General features: G+C 39.4%; 1 protein-coding gene across 1 annotated transcript; it reads left to right on the top strand.

The window, feature by feature from the left end:
* Positions 1-528: 528 nt before the first annotated feature.
* Positions 529-22536, top strand: RAD21 (RAD21 cohesin complex component). Its single transcript, XM_058831888.1, has 14 exons — positions 529-790; positions 6733-6906; positions 8224-8353; positions 10489-10588; positions 11764-11870; positions 12745-12948; positions 13461-13586; positions 13777-13899; positions 15548-15771; positions 16089-16248; positions 16566-16717; positions 18183-18332; positions 18786-18869; positions 20749-22536. The coding sequence occupies exons 2-14, from the start codon at positions 6763-6765 to the stop codon at positions 20938-20940; spliced, it is 1896 nt and encodes a 631-aa protein (XP_058687871.1). The 5' UTR covers positions 529-790; positions 6733-6762; the 3' UTR covers positions 20941-22536.
* The last annotated feature ends 1086 nt before the right edge of the window (positions 22537-23622 follow it).

Here is a 23622-nt window from a genome sequence, read left to right as displayed (position 1 = left end):
TCCTGTTTCCCAAAGCAGTCCTTGTTTTTCCTTGCCATTGCTTTTACCTACTGATTGACTCCTTCTGGAGTCCTGTTGCAGCCATACTCCCGTCTCCATTACATCATACGTGGTCATCATAAACTAGTAAATTAGGACCAACAAAACCTTTCTATACACAGTCGAAATCAAGCTGGTCCAAACAAAGAATGGTGCCCGCAGCTGTTCCCCAAGACAATAAACTACCCCACAGCACAAAACACCTGCAGCGCCCCGGCGGCAGGACGGAGCTGCAGGGATCAGAAAAGCCTCACGGGAAGCGTGCTGTGAAAGAAGAGAACGATTCTTTCACAAGTTTTAAATCGAGCTAATGAAGAACACCAAGCCCCACTCAGCCCTCACAGCCCGGCCGCTCCCCGGCGGAGCCGCGCACGCGCAGCTGCCCCACCTCCCCCACGGCCCCGCCCCCCCCGGAGCCCGCGCGCCGCTGTCACTCAGGGGCCGTTCGTAACCCCCGCGGCTCTGCCCCGCCTCCTGGGGCCGCGCGCACGCGCAGTGGCTGGGCCGGGGCCGGGGGGGAATTTGACCGTAAACATCCTGCGGTTTGAACGGCGCCTTCGCGCGCAGGAAGGACCGCGGCCGCCATCTTGTTTGCTTGAGAGAGCGGCTCGGCTCCGCTCGGCTCCGCTTCGGCTCCGCTCGGTTCGGCCCGGCTCGGCTTCGGCTCAGCTTCGGTTCGGTTCGGCGCCGCTCGGCTCGGGCTCGGCCCGGCCCGGCAGGAGCAGCGAGCGGTCCCCGGGCCCGGAGCAGGGTAAGGAGCGGCTCCGGCCGCCGCGGTCGCTGCCGCCGCCCGAAGGGGCCCGGCGGGGCCCAGCCGCAGCCCGGCTCTCGGGGTACTGCCGTCATGGTCGGGCTCGGAACCGGCTCTTCGGCCGAGCCCTCCCGGCGGGGAGTGCCCGCCTGGTGCGCCGCGGTAGCTGGGGCTCCCCAGGAAGGGCAGGGCCGCCCCGGGACCCTGCGTGGGGCCGGGTGTCCGGGGCGGTCTCAGGCGAGGCCGGGCGCAGCGGGGCCCGGAGCGCGGCCTGGCGGCGGCACAGGCAGGCCCCGGGGGGAGCGCGGCCGGGGCGGAGGGGGAGCTGGAGGGGCAGCGCGGTCTGGGCACCTGGAGCGGGCACACGGGCGGCTCCGCAGGGGCCGCCCGGGATCTGTTACACCGCGGCCCTTCCCCGGGAGAGCCGAGGGGTCACTGGGCAGCCGAGGGAGCCGGGGGGAGGCCGCGGTGTAGCAGATCCCTGGCTGTGGGCGCCCTAGACGCACAGCGGGGCTGCTGCCGTCTGGGGAGAGGAACAGGAGCAAAGTTTCGTTTGCCAGTCTTCTGTTTTTAAGTGCAATTTTCCTTCTGCCGTGAATGGGGCAGGGTACTGAATGTTCTCACAGCCTCTAATGGCAATGAACTGTCTTCTGGACACTGGCTGTTCAGCTACAAATAAAAGGGCCCTTTAAAAATGCCGGCCTTTTGAAGAACCATGATCCTACTCTTATGTACACTGTTAGAAATGTTGCTATCGTTTTTAAGATTTCTCTGATCGTGATTAGAAACGCTTCTGTTAAATATAAAACAGGGCGTTGTGTTTTTAACAATATCAAAGCATACTAGGGGTCACTGTGACTTACTGGCATCTTTCATTGAAAATGGCTTTTCTTTAAATTCAGACACGTAAAGAAACTACTGTAAATTTGGAGAAGTTACCATTTAGGCCCACATTGTGCGAATGTGGGCGATTAAGCACACCCTCCTTAATCTCTTACTCAGTAAAACTTGGTATTAAAACCGGGGGATGTCAAAGCATTATTAGGACCAGGCTTCTGTTTTATTTTATGAATGTTCACTAGTAAATATTTGACATTCTACAAACTCTGGGAAAGCAAAACCCATTCACCTAAACTTTTAACTAGAGAGGAAGTTGGTGTGATGGGGTAATAAAAGAAGGAGCAAAAAGTTTGTGAGATCTACCATAAACTAAAATTACCACACAAATTCATAATTTCTTGCTTATACCATGGGACTTCCCACAGAAATTAGAGTATTTGCTTTAGTTACCACATCAGTTTAGCTTCTTAAAGGTAAAATGTTAAAAAGTTTTTACATTTGGGCTCTTTGGATGAACAGTGCAGAGAAATAATAACTGCAAAAGATGGAGTAACATAAGGAATTCTGTTCAACTTAGATACCTTTAAAAATTCGTTAGTACATGGTTTTTGCAAGTTTATTCATTTGACTTAGATCTGGAATTGCACAAAATAGGTTGGGATAATGGAGACAGGGCCTTAAATTAAAAGGATTTCTTTCCTACTGGTTGAGCATTCTGAATGTAGGGGCAAGGGCAGGATACCTGCTGTGGGTTAGGTATGAATGTGGAATTGAGGGAGGAAGACAACGGCGATCATAGGGTTCAGTAATATCCAGCTCTGTACGGTACTTTAATCTCCAGCTCTGTACGGTACTTGTGAGTGATCTGCCTTTTGAATTAGTAACCTTAGTGGGGTGCTGGTTCTATCTGATTATGTAGGTGTGTAGTATATTGTAATTGGAGAACAGTGAAAGCAGTTCCTGTAACGGAGTGGTGTGGTTTGAGTAATTAATAGACCCGGTAGTGCAACCTCAGCCATAGAATTTCTGAAAAATTTGATGCAAAAAACAAGACCTGGAGACAAATGGAAAATGCTGGGTGTATTTATCAAATGCATGGCAAGTTGAACTAGTTCAATATCATCTTTTTCAATAATTGATTTTTATGGACATAAGAAATTAAGGTGACTTGACACAGAACTTCAGTAAAGCTCCAGGTGCCACAAAGAAATATATTAAAATTAAGATAAATGTGGATTAACCAGACTATTATAAAAGTGGTTGAAGGAAGGAGATCAGATAAGGTAGTGGTGAAAAGGCATGGAGCTGTAAGGTGATATTAGTGGAGTTTGTGATGAATTATTTTTCAGTGGCACCAGGTGTTCAGTGTGGTACGGAAACCTGCAGGGATGCAATGTCAGTGAGGCCCACACACGTGGCAAGTTTAGTCATGGAAGAAGGACTGGAGAGTGAAGGGTTATGAGTTAAAGTTGAAGAATTCAAAGTACAGTTGCAGGGTCAGGGTAGTTCTTCTGAAGTCTGGTAGGGCCAGCTCAGACTGATGCAGGTGCGCGGGGTGATATCATGCTTCCCCAGATCACCCAGGGCTGCCTGGGCTTAGCAAAGCAGAAACTGCACAGGAGGAAATTATGCTATTATGCTGTTATTAGGTGGGGGAAAACCAGCGGAGAAGAGAAATTGAAGGATAGCATAAGGACAAATTAATTAAAATCACTGGCAGATTTTCTTAAACTGTAGTGTGGAATTTGTCTACTCATCTGTGTATGACTGTGGTTTTAGACTAGCTTTACAAGGAACAAAAGTAGGTGACAGTAAAAAATAGAAGACTGATCTTTAGTTGTGGACTGGTGTGTGTGTGTGTGTACATAACCTAACCTAGGGAGAGCAACTGGCAAGTGGTTTTAATAAGCTAGAGTGAACCACAGTCAAATCAAAATATGGTGAATGTTCTCTGTTTTCAGCTCTTAGTTCATTAAGCACCTTTCTGCATGCCTTGAAGGATGGGACTAGCTATGCCAGTGTGCTCTTCAGAGGTTAGGTAGCTAGCCATTCTAATCTGAAGAAGGATTTTAAGATGAAATATATGTGAGTTGAGATTTAAGATGATGCTCATAGTTACCATCTACCAAATTTTCTTAGTGCTACTTTGGCTGGAGCAATTACCAGAGTCTCAGATGAGAGAATGAAACAGACACATTCTGGATCAGACCCTGTTTATGACCAGTATATTAGTTCTGCTTTACATTACACTTACTTTGTGTATAGAAGCAGAGCATTTTTTACACCTCTATAAGAAGATAAATTTTTTTAAAACTGCGATTGTTGACCAAGTTAGGCAGAGAAAACCTGAGGACAATTGTGGCATGTTGAAGCAAGTTCAAAGTTAATGACAATGAAGTTTCAGGTATTTTAAAAGGTGATCTGACAAGATCGGGATTTGGTCCTACAATGTGTGAGTACATATTCTTTTTGCCTTAGAAGAATGCAAGCAAGAATGGAAAAATGCCTAAGGTTTTAGAAAAAAAAATTATGGTCCTGTTTCATTTACAGTCAATTTCAAAAATTGACAGTTAAATTTTATCTTACAAGCTTTTTAAGAGCCATCAGCTACCCATATTCTTTTGTGGATTCTTAGGAGTTGCTTTTTCAGTCAATGACACATTCTATGTGTCTGCCTGAGCACTCTGCCACTTGTAGAAACTCTTGGTTCCTTTAACATTCATCCCAGTCTCAAATTATGCCAGAAAATCTATTTCTTCTTTTATGCCACTGCATCAACATACTGTGCTATGAATTAAAGATCAGACAAAAAGCCTGAAATGAAGAAAAGAGAGTATCTGAAAAGAAATAAAAAAGTTTGGAGAAAGCAGGAGCAGCCTTTGGGGCCCGCTTTGAAGAGCTGAGGTGCTAAGCAGCTGTACTGTAAAGGTGGGCTTTGTACAGTTGCTGTAACCCAGTGATTGGCATGCAGAGCATCTGCTGGAAGTTGGAAGTGACAGGGACTCATGTGACAAGAAATTATTGCTTTAGATAATAGAATCCTTATTGGTTAATAGAGTTCAGATTGAAAAACACTTTAGAAATGTCTATAGTCTGATTGTCACTGTTTCTCTTCGTGTATTTCAGTATGGCAAGGCTTCAAGTGATGTAGAGGAACCAATTTAAAGTAATAGATAAATTGTTTTGGTCCAAGTTGTCCAAGTAGTGAGTTTCACACTTACCAGGAAACCAAAGTATATTTTCAGTTAACTCTGTGTTTGAAATTTTGTGAAACCCATGTTATCTGTTTTAATAATGATGCCAAACTCCACTAATCAAAGTACATTCTTTTGCAACTGTTGTTGAATGCTTTTAATGGACTAATGCAAGTAGTTGTGTTTACTCTCTGTTTTCTCCTATTCCACATGTTCAGGGGTAATTACAGGCTTACTGTTGCACGGTTCTGGTAGCAACTCCAGATATCAAAATGCTGTACTGCAAAGTCATGTCTGCATATACAAAAATACTGAGGCCTTGAAAAATATGCAAGGATTGAATTGTCTGCAGGCCTTAAGACAGTGCAATGTCTTTCAAAAAATCCTGAGGGGGGAAAACAGTAAAATACTTCCTTTAGATAATGTTCATCAAAGACTTATTTCATTGTGCTTCCTGGAAAAGCTTGCTGATGTCTATCTTTGTGCAGTGCTATCCTTAGCTGTCACATAATCTCAACAAATAAAAATGGCATTTTGACTTTTTGTCAACTTGCAGCTTCATTATGACTAAAAGCTGTTACCTTCACTCCTAAGAGTAGTTTTAATTCTGTATATTGAATTCATTTGAGTTTAGGGTGAAGGTTGTCTTTATTTACTTTAAATCCTCTCTACTGTTCTGGTTATGGATGGAATTGGTGGCCAGTCTGTCATTAAGAGAGTAGCTTGGTAATCAGTTCTGTTACGCAAGTCTCAAAATGGAAAAAAAAAATGCTTGGACTTGACTTTGAGGTGTACATTTTTTCATTTGTTATCCTGATGTCTAGAGGTTGGCTTTATTTCCACTGAATCAGTAATGTCAGAGCTTCTCTTGCCCTTGTGCTTAAATTCCTAGCAGTGACAATTGTGACTTGCTGTGCTTCCTCTGGCAATTTTTCTGTAGGTGTAGAGTAGGTAAAAACTGAAATGCACTTGTGCCTTTCCTGTTCTTTTTTGATTAATTTTCCTGGGTTATAGAAACTACTGGAAAAACTCTTGGTGGAGGTTCTTCTACTTTTTTAAAGCAAACTTTTTTTTTTTCCCCCTTTACTTGTAGTTAACTGAATAATATGCTTACCTCATGCATGGAACTGGCATGTTTAGATCATAAGGCATCATGCTGTTCTGATTCCCCATGGTTTGATGTGTTGGCATCTTATCAGCCATAACAAAGTAGTTACTAGATAAATAGATAATAGTATTTTTTTTCTTTTCCCCTGGTGAAGGAGAAAGAAAATTGAATCTTAAGGAGGTTTGGAATAAATCAGTCAGTTTTCTCACCACTTTTATCAGCACCTGATTAAAAAAATATAAAATGGAGAACGGTCTGTTCAGAAATGAAGACACAATTGTGCTTCCTGTTTAGGAAATTATAGTGAAGTCCAAAAATATTTAGGGCTGTATATTTTAAAAAGGTGACTCTTTTGCTGGGACAATGTACAATACATACTGGTATAGTAGAGTAGTAGCTCCTGAATTAAAAGTAGAAAGAAATGGAAGTCATAGAAAACTACTGTGGAATGAAAACTGCAACGTGCTTCTTTGCATTAGGAGAGTTTGGTATCATTACCCTATAGGTAAAAAGATTCAAGATTATTTTTTCTTAAGGGATGGTAAACATTTCTAAGTTGAGTATGTGGCTGTTAGTGGGTGTTGTTTCTGCTTTATAATTCTTCTGTAATAAATACATATATATGCTATTACATGGACACCATTTTTAAGTGTTGGCTTAAACTTAATAAGCAAATAGTCTGACCTCAGTGGTTGAAAATCAAACATGTGCACTTCTTCTGTGGATAAGGGGGGTGTTTACAAGGATGTTCCTCATAAAATATAAGATGTGAAAATAAATATTTGCCTTTCTCTTTACAGGTTTGCACTTTGGTTTAGATATCTGTGATCATGTTCTATGCCCACTTTGTCCTGAGTAAACGTGGGCCACTGGCCAAAATCTGGCTAGCGGCCCACTGGGATAAGAAGCTGACCAAAGCCCATGTTTTTGAATGTAATCTGGAGAGCAGTGTGGAGAGCATCATTTCCCCAAAGGTATCTATTTTACACTAGTCATGTTACCTTGTAGTGAAAAGAACTTGAGTGTACAGGTGTTAACTACTCTTTGGGTCACTGAAGCAAATAAAGTTCTTAATGTTGCTATTTAAAGGGTGGAAAGGTCCATTTAGATGTGAAATACTTTATTGTGGAACAGGAGGAAATTTTAAGTAGCTTGATGTTTTTACGTGTTTGCTTTTCTTCCCCTCTACTACTCATGACAATGAAATTTTTCATCTTAGAACTGGTGGAACACTTGTGACTTTTGTCACCTAACAGATGTCAGTGTCTTAAAAAAAAAGCAACTACTTGAAAACAAAAGAAAACTTATTTGTATCTTTTATTTTGGTTGATACAAGTGTTAACAGTTTTTATAATGCTACTCTAGATTTTAGAAGAATTGCTAAGTGTAAGCAAAAAGTGTATTGTAGAATCACAGAGATACTTACTCTTCTAGGTTAGTGATTTGCCTCATTATCACTTTAGGAAGGATTTAGGAAGAAGATAATGTTCATAGACTCACTAGTGAGCTGGAGCATTCTTCTAGAGAAGGGAGAAACTAATTGGCGCTTCTTCATATACTTTGTGTAAGAGTTCATCAGCCAAAATATTAAAAAGACATTTGAGGTAATAAAAATTTTAAATTCTTACAGGTTGATGTTCAATTCTGTATGGCTTACTCTTTCTATGAGACAATTATTCCATGTACCGTTCAAGACAAATTTCATGCTCTTTCAGCCTAAAATACTTAAAGAAGAGTCCTTCTATGAATTGTTAAAGCACTGAGGTTGAAGAGGAAAGGAACTTAAAGTTGCTTTACTGTGGCAGTGCTTGTTTATGGGCACTCCACATCTTCCAGTGTTTCTCTCCGATTTTCTTTTTAACTGGAGGACAGAAGATGGAGAGGTAGCTATCAGTTTTTAACCAGATTTTACTTAACTAAATCATTATTTATGGCTGTCCAACTTTTTGTATTTTTCACTTGTTCCACAATTGAAGTAGCAAAGGTGGTAGAAAATAAGATATGGTAAAAATAGGCTTCGTCACTTTTTAACTAGACAGAGCAGTGTTTGGGAATTCCTGGAGTGAGCTGCTATTAATTTAGTAATTGCCAGGTCATCCATAAATAATGTAACAGGGCATCATCTTGAACTGTAGACTTTGCATTCTTTGCTTCTTCAGATTTGTGCTGATTTTTATACTTATTTTGTATATTTGATTTTATTGAGAAAATTTATGTAAAGCTGACTGAGGTGTTGTTTAAGGGGAAAGTGAGGATACAGCTAACTCACTGATTGTGCAATGTGTTTTTAGGTGAAGATGGCACTTCGGACCTCAGGACATCTTTTACTAGGCGTTGTTAGAATCTACCACAGGAAAGCAAAATATCTTCTTGCAGACTGTAATGAGGCTTTCATTAAGATTAAGATGGCTTTTCGTCCAGGTATCTGACTTTATCCAAGTGCTCTCTGAAAAGTTACATTGATAAATGTGTTTATTAAGAAGGCATACAATTCTGCCTTCTTATTCTGTATAATTACATAATGGTAGAGGTTATAGAAGTAATTATTGCAGCTGGCTGTCTGACTGAGTTGTCTGCTGAATAACATCTTGTAACTGAATTCTGAACAAAAACTACTCCTAATGATGCTGATTCAGTAAAATCCCACTTATGATTTTGGCTGTTGCTGGTGTATGATATTAAATGGAAATACACTGAATGGTTTTTACCTTTGGTCTGAAAAAGACCAGTGCCCTACTGAATAGAAGCACAGAAGGGGACTGGTTTCCATCAGTGGTGAGGATTCTTTTGCTATGAGTTAAAAAAGAAACATGAAAGTAAGCTGTTTTTTTACCACTTTCACATTTTACTTTCTGAAAATAATGTGAACTGTAATGTGTGCATTAAAGATAGTTTTACTTTTGTATGTTTGCAACATAATTTCCCCCTCTATAGCTGCTTACTTAAATATCTTCCATGAAGATGGGGTGCCGTATTAATATCTGAAATTACTTTCATTCTTTCATGCCTTTAGAAGAGATAGTTTTCTTTAATTTTGGCCTGGGGAACTTTTTTTCAGCTGAAGTGTAGCTGTGGCAGTGATGTTGCTGGATGTGTACTGCTAATAAATCATATTTTACCTTTCTAAGTTAGTGAGTGCAATAGATTTAAAAGCTGAACTTGAGGGAGATTTTTTGTTTTGTAAAAAGGCAACTCTTGAAAGCCAATGCAGCAGTAACTTGAGAAAAGTTACAGTATGTCATGCCTTTATCTTCATTTCCTGATATACAGGTTGTGATTCAGGCATTGAATTCAAGTACTTACTTTTATGTAGCTTTCAGTGGTAATTTGTTGACTGTTGCTAATTTTTTGTTTACTGCTGTGTTTAACTTCTCTGGGTGATAAGAACATAAATTTGTTTTAATATCACAAGGCAGTCTGTTTTCCCAATTTTCCCTCTTCTAACAGAGTGCATGTTGAAGGTGAAGCACCTTAAAATCAGGATTTGCAAAAAGTGGCGTGCTGGCCTGACAAAAGCTGAGGCACTGGTCTTTATTTTCAGTTTAAAATTTGTGCCGTAGGCATTAAGTCTTTCTGTTCTGAGAATCATTTACATGTTTTATTTTAAGCAGCAGACAAGTGAAAATATTGAACAGTCCTGAAAGGATGGACTAGATTTCTTCATTCCTAGTCAAGTACCATTATGAGTAAGCTACAGACTCATGCTTGTTCCTGGTCTCTCTGGACAGTGGTTCTTTGATTATTCATTGCAGAGGGGAGCACTGTGAGCAGAGTGTTTCTGAAGTACCTACCTCAGAATTGCCTGTGTTGTATGTGTGGGTCAGAAGGCAGAGCATAGAGCTCAAATCTTCTGCAAGTTACAGAAGGAATTGAACCTGCATTTCCCATGCACTTTCAAGTGCCCTGACCTTTTAAGACTTTGAATAAAAGAGAGGGACCAACTACTGGCACTGGTTTTGTGATGCCCAATCTGATAGTCATGCTCTGAGAATGCCTGCTGAATAAGAGTAAGCATCTCTGGAGGATAAGAAAAGGTATGTGTGTGGTTTTGGTAATACAGCTCTTTTATGTGCAGAAGCCTAGGAGTTAGTGAGCCCAAAGTGCAATCAGTACTGTTCCAGGACTTCTGGAACTGATAGAACTGAGTAAAGGACCAGTAGCAAATCAGTCACACTGAGCTGCTGCTGTAATGTAGAACCTGACTTATACCATGTATCATGATAAAATTATTTTGGAGCAGGTACCTGTAGTGTTGTGAAACATACGATACCTGTGTTGGCTGCACAGCTCTGCATAGTGCCACACAAACATTACTGATTGATTTCAGGCTTCCGGGATTATATAGACAGTGCGACGGCTTGAGTATATATGTTTTGAATTCAGTTTGAATTTCACTTACTAGAATTATCTAAGGTTTCTTTGTAGGTGACTCAGCATCAGTTCAGCTCAACAAATGTAAAGACAATAGGCTCATGCAGAGAAAATGGTAATGGCATGGCAAAAAATGCTGTCCTTGTAAGGAATGGGCACTCATGTCTGCGTGTTCTTCTTTGCAGGAGTTGTTGATTTGCCTGAGGAAAACAGAGAGGCTGCATACAATGCTATTACCTTACCTGAGGAGTTTCACGATTTTGACCAACCACTTCCTGATCTAGAGTAAGCTTGGGGTTTTTTTCATTTCCATGAAAACGGTAATTGGTTTTATTTCAGGAGAATCACTAGGTTGGAAAAGACCTCCAGGATCACGGAGTCCAACCTCAACTAAACTGTGGCACTGAGTGCCACATCCAGTCTTTTTTTTTAACACATCCAGGAATGGTGGCTCTACCACCTCCCCAGGCAGACCATTCCAGTACTTAATCACTCTTCCTGTAAAAAACCTTTTTCTAATAGTCAACCTATATGAGAACCTGGTTTTAAACAACTAACTCATTGCTGAAGGTAAAAAAAAAAAGTCTGTAAGTAACTTCTATTCTTAGGTCTTTTAATAAGAAAGTGTGCAGTCATCTTTGTATTGATTTTAAGTTCACAGTAGTATTAGCTTTAACTGAAGTTAAAGCTGTCCTTACAGGAGCTTTTGGGAAACTCAAATACCTATTATAACTTCCTTTTTCTTCTGTTCAAAGCACCCTACATCATATACATCCTTAGGTTAGACAAGATTAGTTTTATGGAAATGTAGTTGACCTTCTGTAGTGGCACTTTTAATTCTTAAAAGTTCTTAATACTTACGGGTTACTTGTATATAGAACTAGTATACAGCCTGAATAGTTCTTAATTTTTAAAAAAACTGATGTATTTTATTATTTTTTTATTTAAATTATTCATAAGGGAGATTTTAGAATACAGCTTATTTAGTTCAAATTCAAATTAGAGTATATACTAATTTGAAGCTGCATAAAATTTCTGTGTATTATTAAGAAATGTACCTTAATATACCACAAAGGGTGTTAACTTGGTAGTGGTGCAAAATACAGTGTTTGATAAACTAAATTAATAGCTTTAGAAGTTGAAGGGGTTGAAGGTTTTTCTTAATTGTTAATTTGGCCTTTGAAATTAGTAATCCCAACACAGCAAGGAGTAAGAGAGGTTACTGATACGTTTCCCAGAAGCTAATGCAATTTGGATGATAGGTTTGAACCATTAACAGTCTCCCTGTTTTAAGTAGTAGTTTCTATTCAGTGTTCACTGAATTCACTGTTATTTTTTTCAATAATTGACTTGAATGTAAAATTGCTTTTTACTGAATAATGTCATGTTTATTTTAGCAGGCTTTATCTGTTGCTCGTTTTTTAATGAGATTTTTAATAATTGCCTTCTGTTTGTTTAAGTGATATTGATGTGGCTCAGCAGTTCAGTTTGAACCAGAGTAGAGTGGAAGAAATTACAATGAGAGAAGAAGTAGGCAACATCAGTATCCTCCAGGATAATGACTTTGGTAAAGATCTCATATGTTATTATGTGTTCATAGCTAATTTCAGTTACTGTAAGATACAATTTGCAATTACTATGGAACATCCAATAAGCACTAAACAAATTAGATCAAACATACTGTGGTTTTGTATGTTTTAATTTGTTCATGCCAGTTTTCCCAGAAAGTCTGTCCTCTAATGCTCAGCAAACTTCTAGCTGTCTAGAATAAACAAAGAAAAGCTGAATATTCAGTCAAGTTAATCATTGAAGTACTGTGACAGTTACAATTTTCACTATGTGGTGTGAATATGAAGTGAGCTAATCAGAAGCTTGCTCTGAGAAACCATTTGGAGATGTCTATCGCTGTATCAGTTACTGGTGATGAGTTTGCTACTTTAGGTATCTTTTTAAGGACAGTGTTCTAACAATTGAATCAAAGACTAAAGACAGTTTTATTTTAATATTTTGTTCCCAACTTATAGTATTGTAAACCATAAATCAGTAATTGTCTTGAGGGAATAATCTGAAAATGGGGTTGGCTGGATATTGGTTTGTTCCTGTACTAGAAGCCCAGCCTTGAGGCATAAGGCACGATGTCTTTGAATTCCATTGAATTCTTTGGTTTCTGTTCAGATAAAGTTTAGTAGGATCTTGCTAACATCAATTCAAATAAGTACAATAAAAAGCTTTGAAAAGGAGATTATTTTTATAATTGTTTGAACGGTATTTTTTGCAATGGTATTGCTGGGCACAATTCCTTACGTCTTGTCACTAACTCTGCAAATAGGATAAATTGAATTAAAGTTTGGTCTTACATATGGGCCTTTGTTGACTGGTTAGCTAGGTTTCTTGCATCTTGTTTTTTTAGCACTTAGAGCAATGCAATTTTATTCTTGCAGGTGACTTTGGGATGGATGATCGTGAGATGATGAGAGAAGGTAGTGCATTTGAGGATGACATGCTGGTGAGCACTAGTGCTTCCAATCTCCTGCTAGAACCTGAACAGAGCACCAGTCACCTCAATGAGAAATCTAATCACCTGGAATATGAAGACCAATACAAAGATGATAATTTTGGAGAAGGAAACGATGGTGGAATATTGGGTAAGTTTGAGAAATTTGTTTTTCCTCTATCCTACCTCCTGCCTTAAGTAATAAGTTCTTGGGTAGATGAGGGGAAGTTGTTTCCTTTGTTGCCAAGATCAAACTTGGCAAAAAATCAAAAATCATAAATTATATGATCATAACTGTTGTAAAAGTTATGCTTTGTACAGTGGAATTCTGGTTTGTGTGTATTACAGCAGTATAGATGACTCGCAGCATATTAAGTGTTGGCATACTTAAAACAAAGTTCTGAAAAATTAGATGTAAGATGCAAATGTATGGCAAGTATATTGTAATGAAGGCTATCTGTAAGCTCAGAATTAGAGCTGAAATGCCCCTTCAGAGAGCACTGCTACGTTCTTCTATGTCAGCATTGAAAGTACTGGTTTCTAGCTTCGGCACTATCTTCATCTGTTTTGTAATAAACTTGTCTGTAGTTCTTTGTAAATTTGTCTATACTTATTTCGTCCATTTGTGGATGCAAAACTGATTCTTTTTTATGGTTGCTTCAGATGACAAACTTCTCAGTAATAATGATGGTGGTATTTTTGATGACCCACCTGCACTCTCAGAAAGTGGAGTAATGATGCCAGAGCAGCCTCCCCACGATGATATGGATGATGATGATAATGTATCAAGTGAGTATGATATAGGACCAGATCTAGAATTACTTCCAACTCATGTAGTTTGGATTCTAATTCCTTACAAGCACACTAAGCTCAAAAGTATGAAATGTGGTAAACCACCTGAAGGTGTGGAGGGGGGGATGGGAGGGGTGGCACAGGCTGTTAATGTTTTGATCTAGTGCAAGGTTCTTGTAATTGGCAGTGGGAGGCCCGGACAGCCCAGACTCTGTGGATCCGGTGGAACCGTTACCAACCATGACTGACCAGACAACGCTTGTGCCCAATGAAGAGGAAGCTTTTGCTCTGGAGCCTATTGACATAACTGGTGAGTGAGCTGTTGGGGAGTATTTTACACAGTTTGTCAGAGACCACTTTAGCTTGATGGAGTGGAAATGAGTGTGTAGCACTGCTGCTGACTGCTTCTCACCTGGGAGAGATACTAGGGCTCAAGTGCTGAATTCTGTTTATTCTAATAGTAGCCCTCCAGTACTTTCCAGAGGGGTAGCTTACATGGGGTGGTGTCAGAGAGAATACTAGTTCGTAGTTTCATCAGTCAGTGCATGTAACAGCATGATATTGTAGCTTTAAATAAACACACTAGTTAAAATGCACTGAGTTGGAATGGAGCTCAGTATGTCTTTAATTCTAATATGATGTCTGTAGTGCAGCACAGTTCTTGCTATGCTGTGTTTGAAGGGCAGGAGTGACTGTTTACACCAAGAACGAGTGCTGTTCTAGTGATTTGTAGCTTTAATGAATTGCTGATTTCAGGAGGTGCACCTTTGAATTTCTGCTAAGTAGGGATTTTCCTTGTCTTTTTCTTTAATGCAAGAAACGTGCTTATTTTAACTGATACTGTATTTGGCTCATTATATACTGACCCCTGCTTTATTTAAAAATGAATATCTGGAAAGAAGGTTGCTTGCCCTGTGCTTGTAGACTGAGCTTCTGGCCCTGATTCCCTGCTTGACCAGTGGGAGAGCTCTGGCACTGCCCTCTCGTGGCAGGCTGGCAGCAGGGGACCAGTTCATCTGCTGGGACCAGCAAAGACAGCATTTGCCAGAGCTTCAGGGTCTGCTGCAGAGTACCAGGCTGTGAGCACAGTAAAGTTATCCTAGAACAAGGTCAAAAGTTTACAGTTAAAATAACGACCCACAATAACTCTACCAAAGCTCAGGTAGGGCTTAGGGGAAAAAGTGTGTGTGGTATTTTAAATCTGTGATTAAAGTCATAGAAAGGCTGGGATTGGAAGGGATCATGAAGATCTAGTTCTGACTCTCTTGACATGAGCAGGAACACCTTCCACTAGACCAGGTTGCTCAGAGTTGCATCCTAGCCTTGAACACAAGGGATGTCCTATCCCTTTACAGGGATGGGACATCCACAACTTCTCTGAGCAACCTGTTCCAATGCATTGCCACACTCACAGTGGAGAATTCCTTTATAATATCTAGTCTGAACCTACTCTGTGAGTTGGCAGCCCTCCCACTTAACCTGTCACTACATGTCTTTTTACAAAGTCTCCTCCATCTTCCTTGTAGGCTCTCTTCAGGTACTGGAAGGCCACAATTAAGTTACCCCAAAGCTCCCTTTCCTCCAGGCTGAACAAAACCAAATGTCTCCATCTTTACTCATAAGAGAGATGCTCTATCCTCTGGTCAACTCAGTGGCCAGTGTTTGCACCAGCCTAACAAGCAAGCCATGGGAGAGAGAGGCATGTGCAGATGAGGACATTGAGGCTTAGGTAGATTGAAATTCACAGAAGAATTTGTAGGTTATGGGACAGCATTCATAGTATTTGACATTTTATACTGCACATAACTTTTAATCCTTCTCACAAAGCTAGTGTTGCCTTAGATTCTTGAGACAGCTTTATATGTGGGCAGGTAAGATCTATAGAGAACTTGCAGGATTCTTTTATAGCATGGTACCTGTTTGAGCTAACCTTCATTGCTTGCTAAAAATCTCAACAGTCAAGGAAACCAAAGCAAAGAGGAAGAGAAAGCTGATTGTGGACAGTGTAAAAGAACTGGACAGCAAGACTATTCGAGCCCAATTAAGTGACTACTCTGATATTGTTACTACTTTGGATTTGGCACCTCCTACTAAGAAATTGATGATGTGGAAAGAAACTGGTGGAGTTGAAAAGCTTTTCTCTCTGCCTGCGCAGCCTTTGTGGAATAACAGGCTACTGAAGGTAATGTTTTTGTACAAGTTGATTTTTAAATGGACTATATTCAGGATTGTGCCTCATGTATAGCAAACATCAGCATATAAGTAGTGATACAGTGATGGCAGTATTCATAATTGGGAGAAAAAGCATATTTAAAGAACTAAGGTAAATATTTTAAACATTGCTGTTATCAATTACAAAAATAAATGATTTTTCAGAAGTTAGTACTGTTGGAAAGGAGTTTAAAAACTGAGAAAGATAGCCCATAATTGCTTGATCCAAAATGAAATAAAAGGACACTGAGAGCTGAAGTAGTGAATAATGTACTCTTTCGTCTCTAGCTCTTTACTCGCTGTCTTACACCTCTGGTACCAGAAGACCTGAGAAAGAGGAGGAAAGGTGGAGAAGCTGACAATCTTGATGAGTTCCTGAAAGACTTTGAAAACCCAGAAGTTCCCAGAGAGGAGCAGCAACAGCAACAGCAGCAACGAGATGTCATTGGTTTGTGTCTTGTCAAAGATGTTCTGCTTTCCCTCAGAACAATTTTTTCCTCTTTTATCTGTGCTTTGTATTAAGTTATCGAAGATTATGTATGTGTCAATGAGCTTTGTAATGGTTGTTTAGCTTGATGTACAACCTGTGGCATAAAATAATGTTTTTTTCCTAGGAATAGGGGATGCTTAGGAATTGTTTGAACCAGTGGATTGAAAGTGCAGACTGTTGAGAGTGCTCAATTCTAATAGCAGATTGGATTTTGGTACAGTTTCTAATCACATTCTTAAGTACCTAAAAGAGTAATTTTTTTTGGTGGAATACAGATGAACCTATTCTGGAAGAACCAAGCCGTTTGCAAGAGTCGATGATGGAAGGCAGCAGGACCAACCTGGATGAATCGGTTATGCCACCCCCACCAGCTCAGACTGGTGTTAAACGCAAACTGCAGCAAGTAGAACCAGAGCCAGTGTTACCTGTGAGTAAGCTTTTACAATTTTTTTTATGGGGAATGCAGTTTTTTTTATGAGGAATGAGAAGTGGGTAATGTCTTTGAATAAGAAATGACACAAATTTGAGGTCCTAGTTTTCTGTCGTCCCTTGAGATTCACTGCAGTAGTGTCAGAACATTTGTCATTCTGGTGCCTTTATTAGGTGAAAAGCTTACTGAAACATTTAAAATGCTGGTATGATAAAGAAATTACAGTATTTCCTCCAGTAGAAGTCTTCAAGAAGTCTAGTGTGTTGCTTATCAAGTTCTGCTTGGCAAGTGTATATGAACAGCTTCCATGAAGCAAGGATTGTGTTAGCTGCATAAACATGCTTTAAGACAGCCCTCGTGTTCCAGGCTTAAGGTTTCAAATAAAAACTTTGATTGTGTGGAGATATTTCCTATTTGAGTTGTGAGTAGACTTGGACATTAGCTGTGATACAATGTAAAATGAAACTTCTTGTGAAGGGAGGAGGAGGGAAATGAGCAAAATGAAAGATGTGTGTTTCTGAATGCTTGTGTGGTAAGAACAGTCTTGGTTTATGCTGTGTCTCATATTTTTTAACCTTACTTTTCACATTCCTTGGCCAACAGGTTGTTCACTGTAGAATGGGACTATTAGATGTTACGTGATCTTATTAAGCAGGGTGGCAGCTGCTGCTTCTTGTGGTCATGTCATGTGGTGAAATCGGCATTGGCTGTGCTAAGTCAGTGTAATTGGGGGTGTTTGGAATTTGTGATTGTCTTAGAGGCCGGGTCAGGCCTCTAGCAGCATGTACAACCTGTAGTGATACCTGCTGTGTGACTGCATCAGTAGTTGCTTAACCATTTTAGGTATGTGTAGAAACAGTTTCAGGTGTTGGTAACTTTACTGGCAAGCACTTAATTGTTTGTAGATTCAAGGGGAGAGTACCATATATTAATTTTATTAAAACTGTCTACATAAATCCCATTAAATTGCTTTTCTGTATTTTCCTCTTGACATACCTATTTTCTGAAAATATACTTGAGCACCAAAGTAATTCATACGTTTTCAGAAACTTTGCAGGTACCATTGTTTTAATTCCTTCATGTTTGTATTGATGAGAACAGCATTTTGATATTTTGAAGATGACTAGTTAAAGTGTGTGAATGTAGCAGTGCATCTGGTGGTGTGAGATTTTAAATTTGCATGTGCTGATCCAAGGAATGAGATCAGTAGTTTGGATGGTGGCATAAGTGAAGTTTCTGGAGTGGTATCATAATTTCTGGTTTGAGTAGAATCTAAAGGATTGAAAATACAGATATGGACAGCAAAACAAAATTGCTTTTTGGTTTTCAAAAATGAAAAATTCTGACAAATGGCTAAGAGTAGATACATGCATTTTATTAAACTGGTCTGTAGCTCCATCATTCTGTTGTAAAAGAACTGAAAAATATACTATTTGTTTAACTGTATTGTGTGCTCTTAAAGCATCCACCATCACAACAGCTGGAAATACCACCTGTAGAAATGCCTCCAGAGGAGCCCCAAAACATCTGCCAGCTAATACCAGAGCTAGAACTTCTGCCAGAAAAAGAGAAGGAGAAGGAAAAGGAGAAAGAGGAGGAGGAGGAGGAAGAAGTAAGAACTCTGTGTAGAATCAGTTTATGTGTTTCCCAGAAGTGGATGAATATTTGACTGTGGATTCAGTAAAAGGCATAAGAAATAACTCTTGTCTGTTCTTACTAATAGCCCTTGGAAATGTAATTGTTAAATTATTTCATGACCATTTAATAATTATTTAATTTTATAAATTACATCTACGTTCTGTTTTGATTTAGTGTTCTCCTGTTCTCACCCACAACTGGATTAAACCACTCTATATGTTTACAATGCCTTAGATAAAAACTTTTGAACTTAATAGTGTGGTTCATTTTAAATAGCTTGTGCCACTTAATCAAAGTAGCTTTTTTGCAAGAAAACCAGCCATGTCCTCAAATGGGATAACTTGTGTCTTAGCTACAGTATTTAATATCCTGTGGTAGCGAACTGAACAAACTTCACTGATGTCTTTTATTTTTCACCTGCTTCCAGGAAGAAGACGGCACAGGGGGTGATCAGGATCAAGAAGAAAGGAGATGGAACAAGAGGACTCAACAAATGCTCCATGGCCTTCAGGTACACATGATCATTTTTTTTCTTCTTAAAGTAGCTTTTGAGTGTGTCCACTGATGCTTTTGAGTTGAGTTAAAAGGTCAAGAAAGCTTTCTTTGCAGTCGATGTTAAAGCCTAAGATACCAGTTAGAGGGGAGAAAATGCATGTACTTGATTGAATCTTCATTAAATTGTATTAAAATGAAATCTGTACTTTTATAATTGTCACTTATTGTTCAGAGAATATTTGAATTAAAATTTTTCACTTAGTATTTTTCAACCTTTAAGCCCACACTTGGTGTGCAACTAAGATTCCCAGAAATTTAAATTTTAAAATAATGACTGCATTTTTAATGAAACCGTAGCACCTCTGACTTTGTTCTATGTGTCTTTAGGCAAACCCCTATAAGGGTCTAGGGATAACATCTTTGTACAGGATGTTTACTTTCTGGCTAGGCTAGTTTGAAAACTTGCATGCCATGAGAAGCTGAATCACTTAATTGCTGTGGAAATGTGACTTTGGCTGATTTCTGGCATGGCTTCAGTCTGCACAGACATATATCTGTCTGTAGGACAGATTCTTGCTCGCTGGAAATAAAGAGGCTTTTTCTGATACGATGACTGAGTACCACAGTGTTCACCCTGAACTGAAGTGCAAACTGTTCCTTTGCTTATTCGTCTCTGTGTTTGTCCTCCACATATTCATGGACTACCTTTGCCTTTCAGCCTGGTCTGTAGCTCCTTTGTTCCCTTAAACATTTTGGCTCATGAGATTTGCCTATCACTGAATGCCACATCCCAAATGGTCACACCCGCCCACCTTCTCTTGACCAGCTTTAAATGCAGAGCATGATGCCATATGGCATGGATTATCCTTTTGGCCAGTTAGGGTCAGCTGTCCTGGCTGTGTCCCCTCCCAGCTTCTTGTGCACCTCCAGCCTACTTGAAGCAAAACATAGCACCACGTGAGCTGTTTTTAAGAAAATGAATTCTGTTCCAGACCAGATCAGTACAACTTATTAAAATAAAAAATAGCTTCAAAATATTTTTTAAAGTATATAGATATTGATTTGGTAGTATTGTGGAATGTTTTCCTTTCTGAATGTTTTATCATGGTTTCTGAAGAGAGCTTTAGAAATTCTCTTTGGCCATTGCTAGCTTTTTTCAATTCTTTCTTCCATGTACCAAAAAGAACATCACATTGGATGACTGAAACATTAAATCTGCAGTGTGATTTGGAGTTTAGATCTTACCAAAATAATTTGGTTTGGCCAGCCAAATATCTTTCCATCCAGTTGAAATTCATTCCAGGGCAGACAGTTCTGCTTTAAATTGAACACTTCAATTGTTGTCCTGGCCAGCAAAAAGATGTATTATCATAATTTTTTTTAATATATATTCTTGCCAAGACTTTGAGAAAATCTAAATGACTTTGGATACTTAAAGACAGAGGAGTTTTAGAAATAGACAGGCTTTCACCTTGGGAAAATTACGCATCTTTTAAAGAACAGTAGCTCTTGAAATTTTACTTTATTATTTTTGGAATTGCATTTATTTTGAGAAATAAAACTTGATTTATTTTATTTTATTCCTATTACGAAAAAATTGTCCTGTAGTCAGAAAAGAATGGTTAGCTATTGCTGCAGAAATGATATTTTGTGCTATACTACAGTGTTTCTGGAATACGTTCAGCACATGCAAGAATGATTTTTCACACATTTCTGGGAAGCCTACTAGGTTTCATGTAAGATTCATAAAGGAATTTTCATGTACATGTAATCTTCCCATCCTTCTGAATCCCTCAGTGTCCTGGGATTGACAAAAAATAGAATCTTGCCAAGAGACATTGTTGTTTCTGTGTAGTTCTCTTTTTAACTTGTGGTATCAATGTTGTGTTTTTCAGAGAGCTCTTGCTAAGACTGGAGCAGAATCTATCAGTTTGCTTGAGCTGTGCAGAAATACGAATAGAAAACAAGCAGCTGCGAAGTTCTACAGTTTCCTGGTACTGAAAAAGCAGCAAGCTATAGAGCTGACACAGGAGGAGCCCTACAGTGACATCATTGCCACCCCTGGTCCCAGGTTTCACATTATCTGAATGGTTTCCTAGAGCAGAGCTAGTGCTCGTCACCAGTGCGTGTGTGTATTGCTCCGTCGGTAGGGCCCACAAGACCATTGCTGAAAATTTAGATTTTATTGTCTGTATAAAGTCCTTGGTTTTTTCTTGGGATTGTTTTGGGGTTTGTATTTTAACTTTACCACTCAAATCTTTAGTGAAACTGCTGGCTGGGTTGGGTGACTTGAGTTCCAGCTACAGAAACCAGACATCTCAAGCACCCAGATAAAGATTGTTTTAGCAGCTCAGAGCAGATGTGTGCAATATTGGTGCATGTGATGTTGAGTATCAATGAAAATGTCTTACAATAATTTGACTAGTTGATTCAATAGAGGTATTTTTAACCTATACAAGTAAATCTGAACGGCCAACCTTTTGTCTGATTAAAAATGTTGCCAAACTCATCTGAAACAATGTTCGGTCTGCTTCCCATAACAGTAGTTTTTTCCCCCTTCTCTAGATCTTTGTGCATACCGTGGGTCTCTTAAAGCTGCCAATATGAAAGGTAGTGCCTGATATGTCAGCTTGCTGTGTCACTGCATTTTTGCAGTCAGATTTTTGTAGCCCTTGATGCTAAGGGGAAATGAGTGTCTGTGGAAAGCACTTCCTCTACATGATACATGAAAGGACAGAACAAATGAAGCATTTTAGACGAAACATTCCTTTTCACTTATCACCTTGTTATGGTCCACTACTGATAATGGCTAATTACTGTTAATAAGTGACAAAACTAGTAATTTCATTTAACCATTTAAGAAAGCATGCTTTAGGTTTGTTAGAGCTGTATATAAACTCCAGACTTTTTAAAACAGACTTCTAGATTGTAAATTATCTGATTTTTTTATTAAGCAGACATCCAATAGTAAGAATAAGAAAAGTTGCTAAATTCAGATACCACCTGTACCAAAAGGGCAGCAAACCTTGAATATAGAGTACAGATGGACACAATTCCATTTAATTGTGTAGTGTATTAATGGCTCTTCAGATATATTTATGGTTTTTAGTGTCAATTTTTTCTGATAATGTACACTTCCATGTTCAAAGCATTTTATCAGTTTTGCAAAAGAGGTGCGGTTTGATTTTATTTCTAAGGAATGAAGCTTTACTGTTAGATCAGGTAGCACCAGAAGTTATGTGAATATGTTGATTATGGAGACCTGTCTTAACTTTTTTTAGGGCAAAATTATTCACACTGAAGGTTCTGGTTTTAATGTTGGCACTTTTGTGAAATACTTTTGGGACTCTGAAATTTCAATGTATACTCAACTGTAAAATTATGTGAATGTTTAAAAACTCTTGAGACTACATGATGACCATGTTTTAATAATCCTTGAAAAAGTTAATTGTATAAAGTTACTGCAGCTTTATTTTCAACATGATGTGCCTGTAAAACCATAATTTTCCCCTTTGTAAAAAGAGACATTGTAGATAACTTGAATGTTTAATTATAGAAAAGGTCATTAGTTTCTTGTTACACATTTTTAGTCTGGTTTTGTTGCTTTTAAGGTTAATATTCATGAAAATAGTTGATGCTGTTATGTATAACTTTTCTAATAAAAGTTGTGTTATAAGCTGTTATGTATTAACTCTATATCTCATTTGAACACCTCCCATTTATGTAGGAGAGATTGAGCACGAAGAGATTGGTTATTTTGGTATTAGGTATGGAAAGTTTTAGCTCTTTTAAACTTGAAGATGTAAATAGATTTCTTGCCATTAGGGAGGAAGCGTTACTCTACTGGCTGTACTGTGCTTTTGTTCAAGGATTCTATGCTAGGGATATGTTTGTGGAAAATTATGGGAGACTGTCTATAAAATGTGATTCATCTACATGCCTGTCCCTTCTGAATGCCAGAACATATCCAGCTTGGATTCTTTTAGCTCTGCTGTTCCCTTGCTTCTGGAATTGCCTCTGCATGTATGTTGGTGCCTCTGAAGTTACATGCTCTTCCTGGTATATCCAGACACTTGGATCCAAGCCTGTGGCTGCAGCACATGGAGTCAGCTGGTAACCTCTAGAGTTAATACATAAGGGCAGTGAATTCTGACTGACATAAGCTGAGTGACCTGGCTTAGTCTGGGCTCCACACACCAGGGACAGTGCTGCTTTTGAGTGATGTGTGGGAGCATCCAGGCCCATCCTGCGCGTGCTGTAATTCCTGTGGGTATGCAGGCTGACCTGTGCAGAGCCAGCCCAAGTCAGTGTGTGCAGGTACAGCACCGGGAAAGTGACTTTTACTCCTTTGGTTTGAGCTCTGTGACAGACAAGTGTGGGACCTGGGCACTCAGGCTAGGATGCAAGCTCTGGTACAGTTTTATCATTAGTTTGGCTCTTTGTAACACCACTGTGATCAACACTCGAGACAAGTTGATTTTGCACAAATGTATGCCTGGTGACACTAATCTGGGACACTGAATGCAAGCTCAGTTTTATCATGTACAAGGTTTGTTACTAGTTCTGACCATGGCCTATGAAGTAAGTACCAACAGGCTTGCATTTCTTGGAAAGGAGGCTTTGTGGTAATGCACTGATCAGTTGTTCAATGAAGTCTAAGGAATGTGTTCTTATATAGCTCCTCCATCTACAAGAAGTATATTTCCCTTCTCTGTTACGGACACAAATGATGAGATGGAGAAGGGCTCTCTGTTGCACAGCATTCATTG

This window comes from Poecile atricapillus, chromosome 2, assembly GCF_030490865.1.
Source record: "Poecile atricapillus isolate bPoeAtr1 chromosome 2, bPoeAtr1.hap1, whole genome shotgun sequence".
NCBI classification, from domain to species: domain Eukaryota; kingdom Metazoa; phylum Chordata; class Aves; order Passeriformes; family Paridae; genus Poecile; species Poecile atricapillus.
The sequence above is the reverse complement of the archived record's forward strand: the minus strand, read 5'-3'. Positions and strand labels throughout refer to the sequence as shown.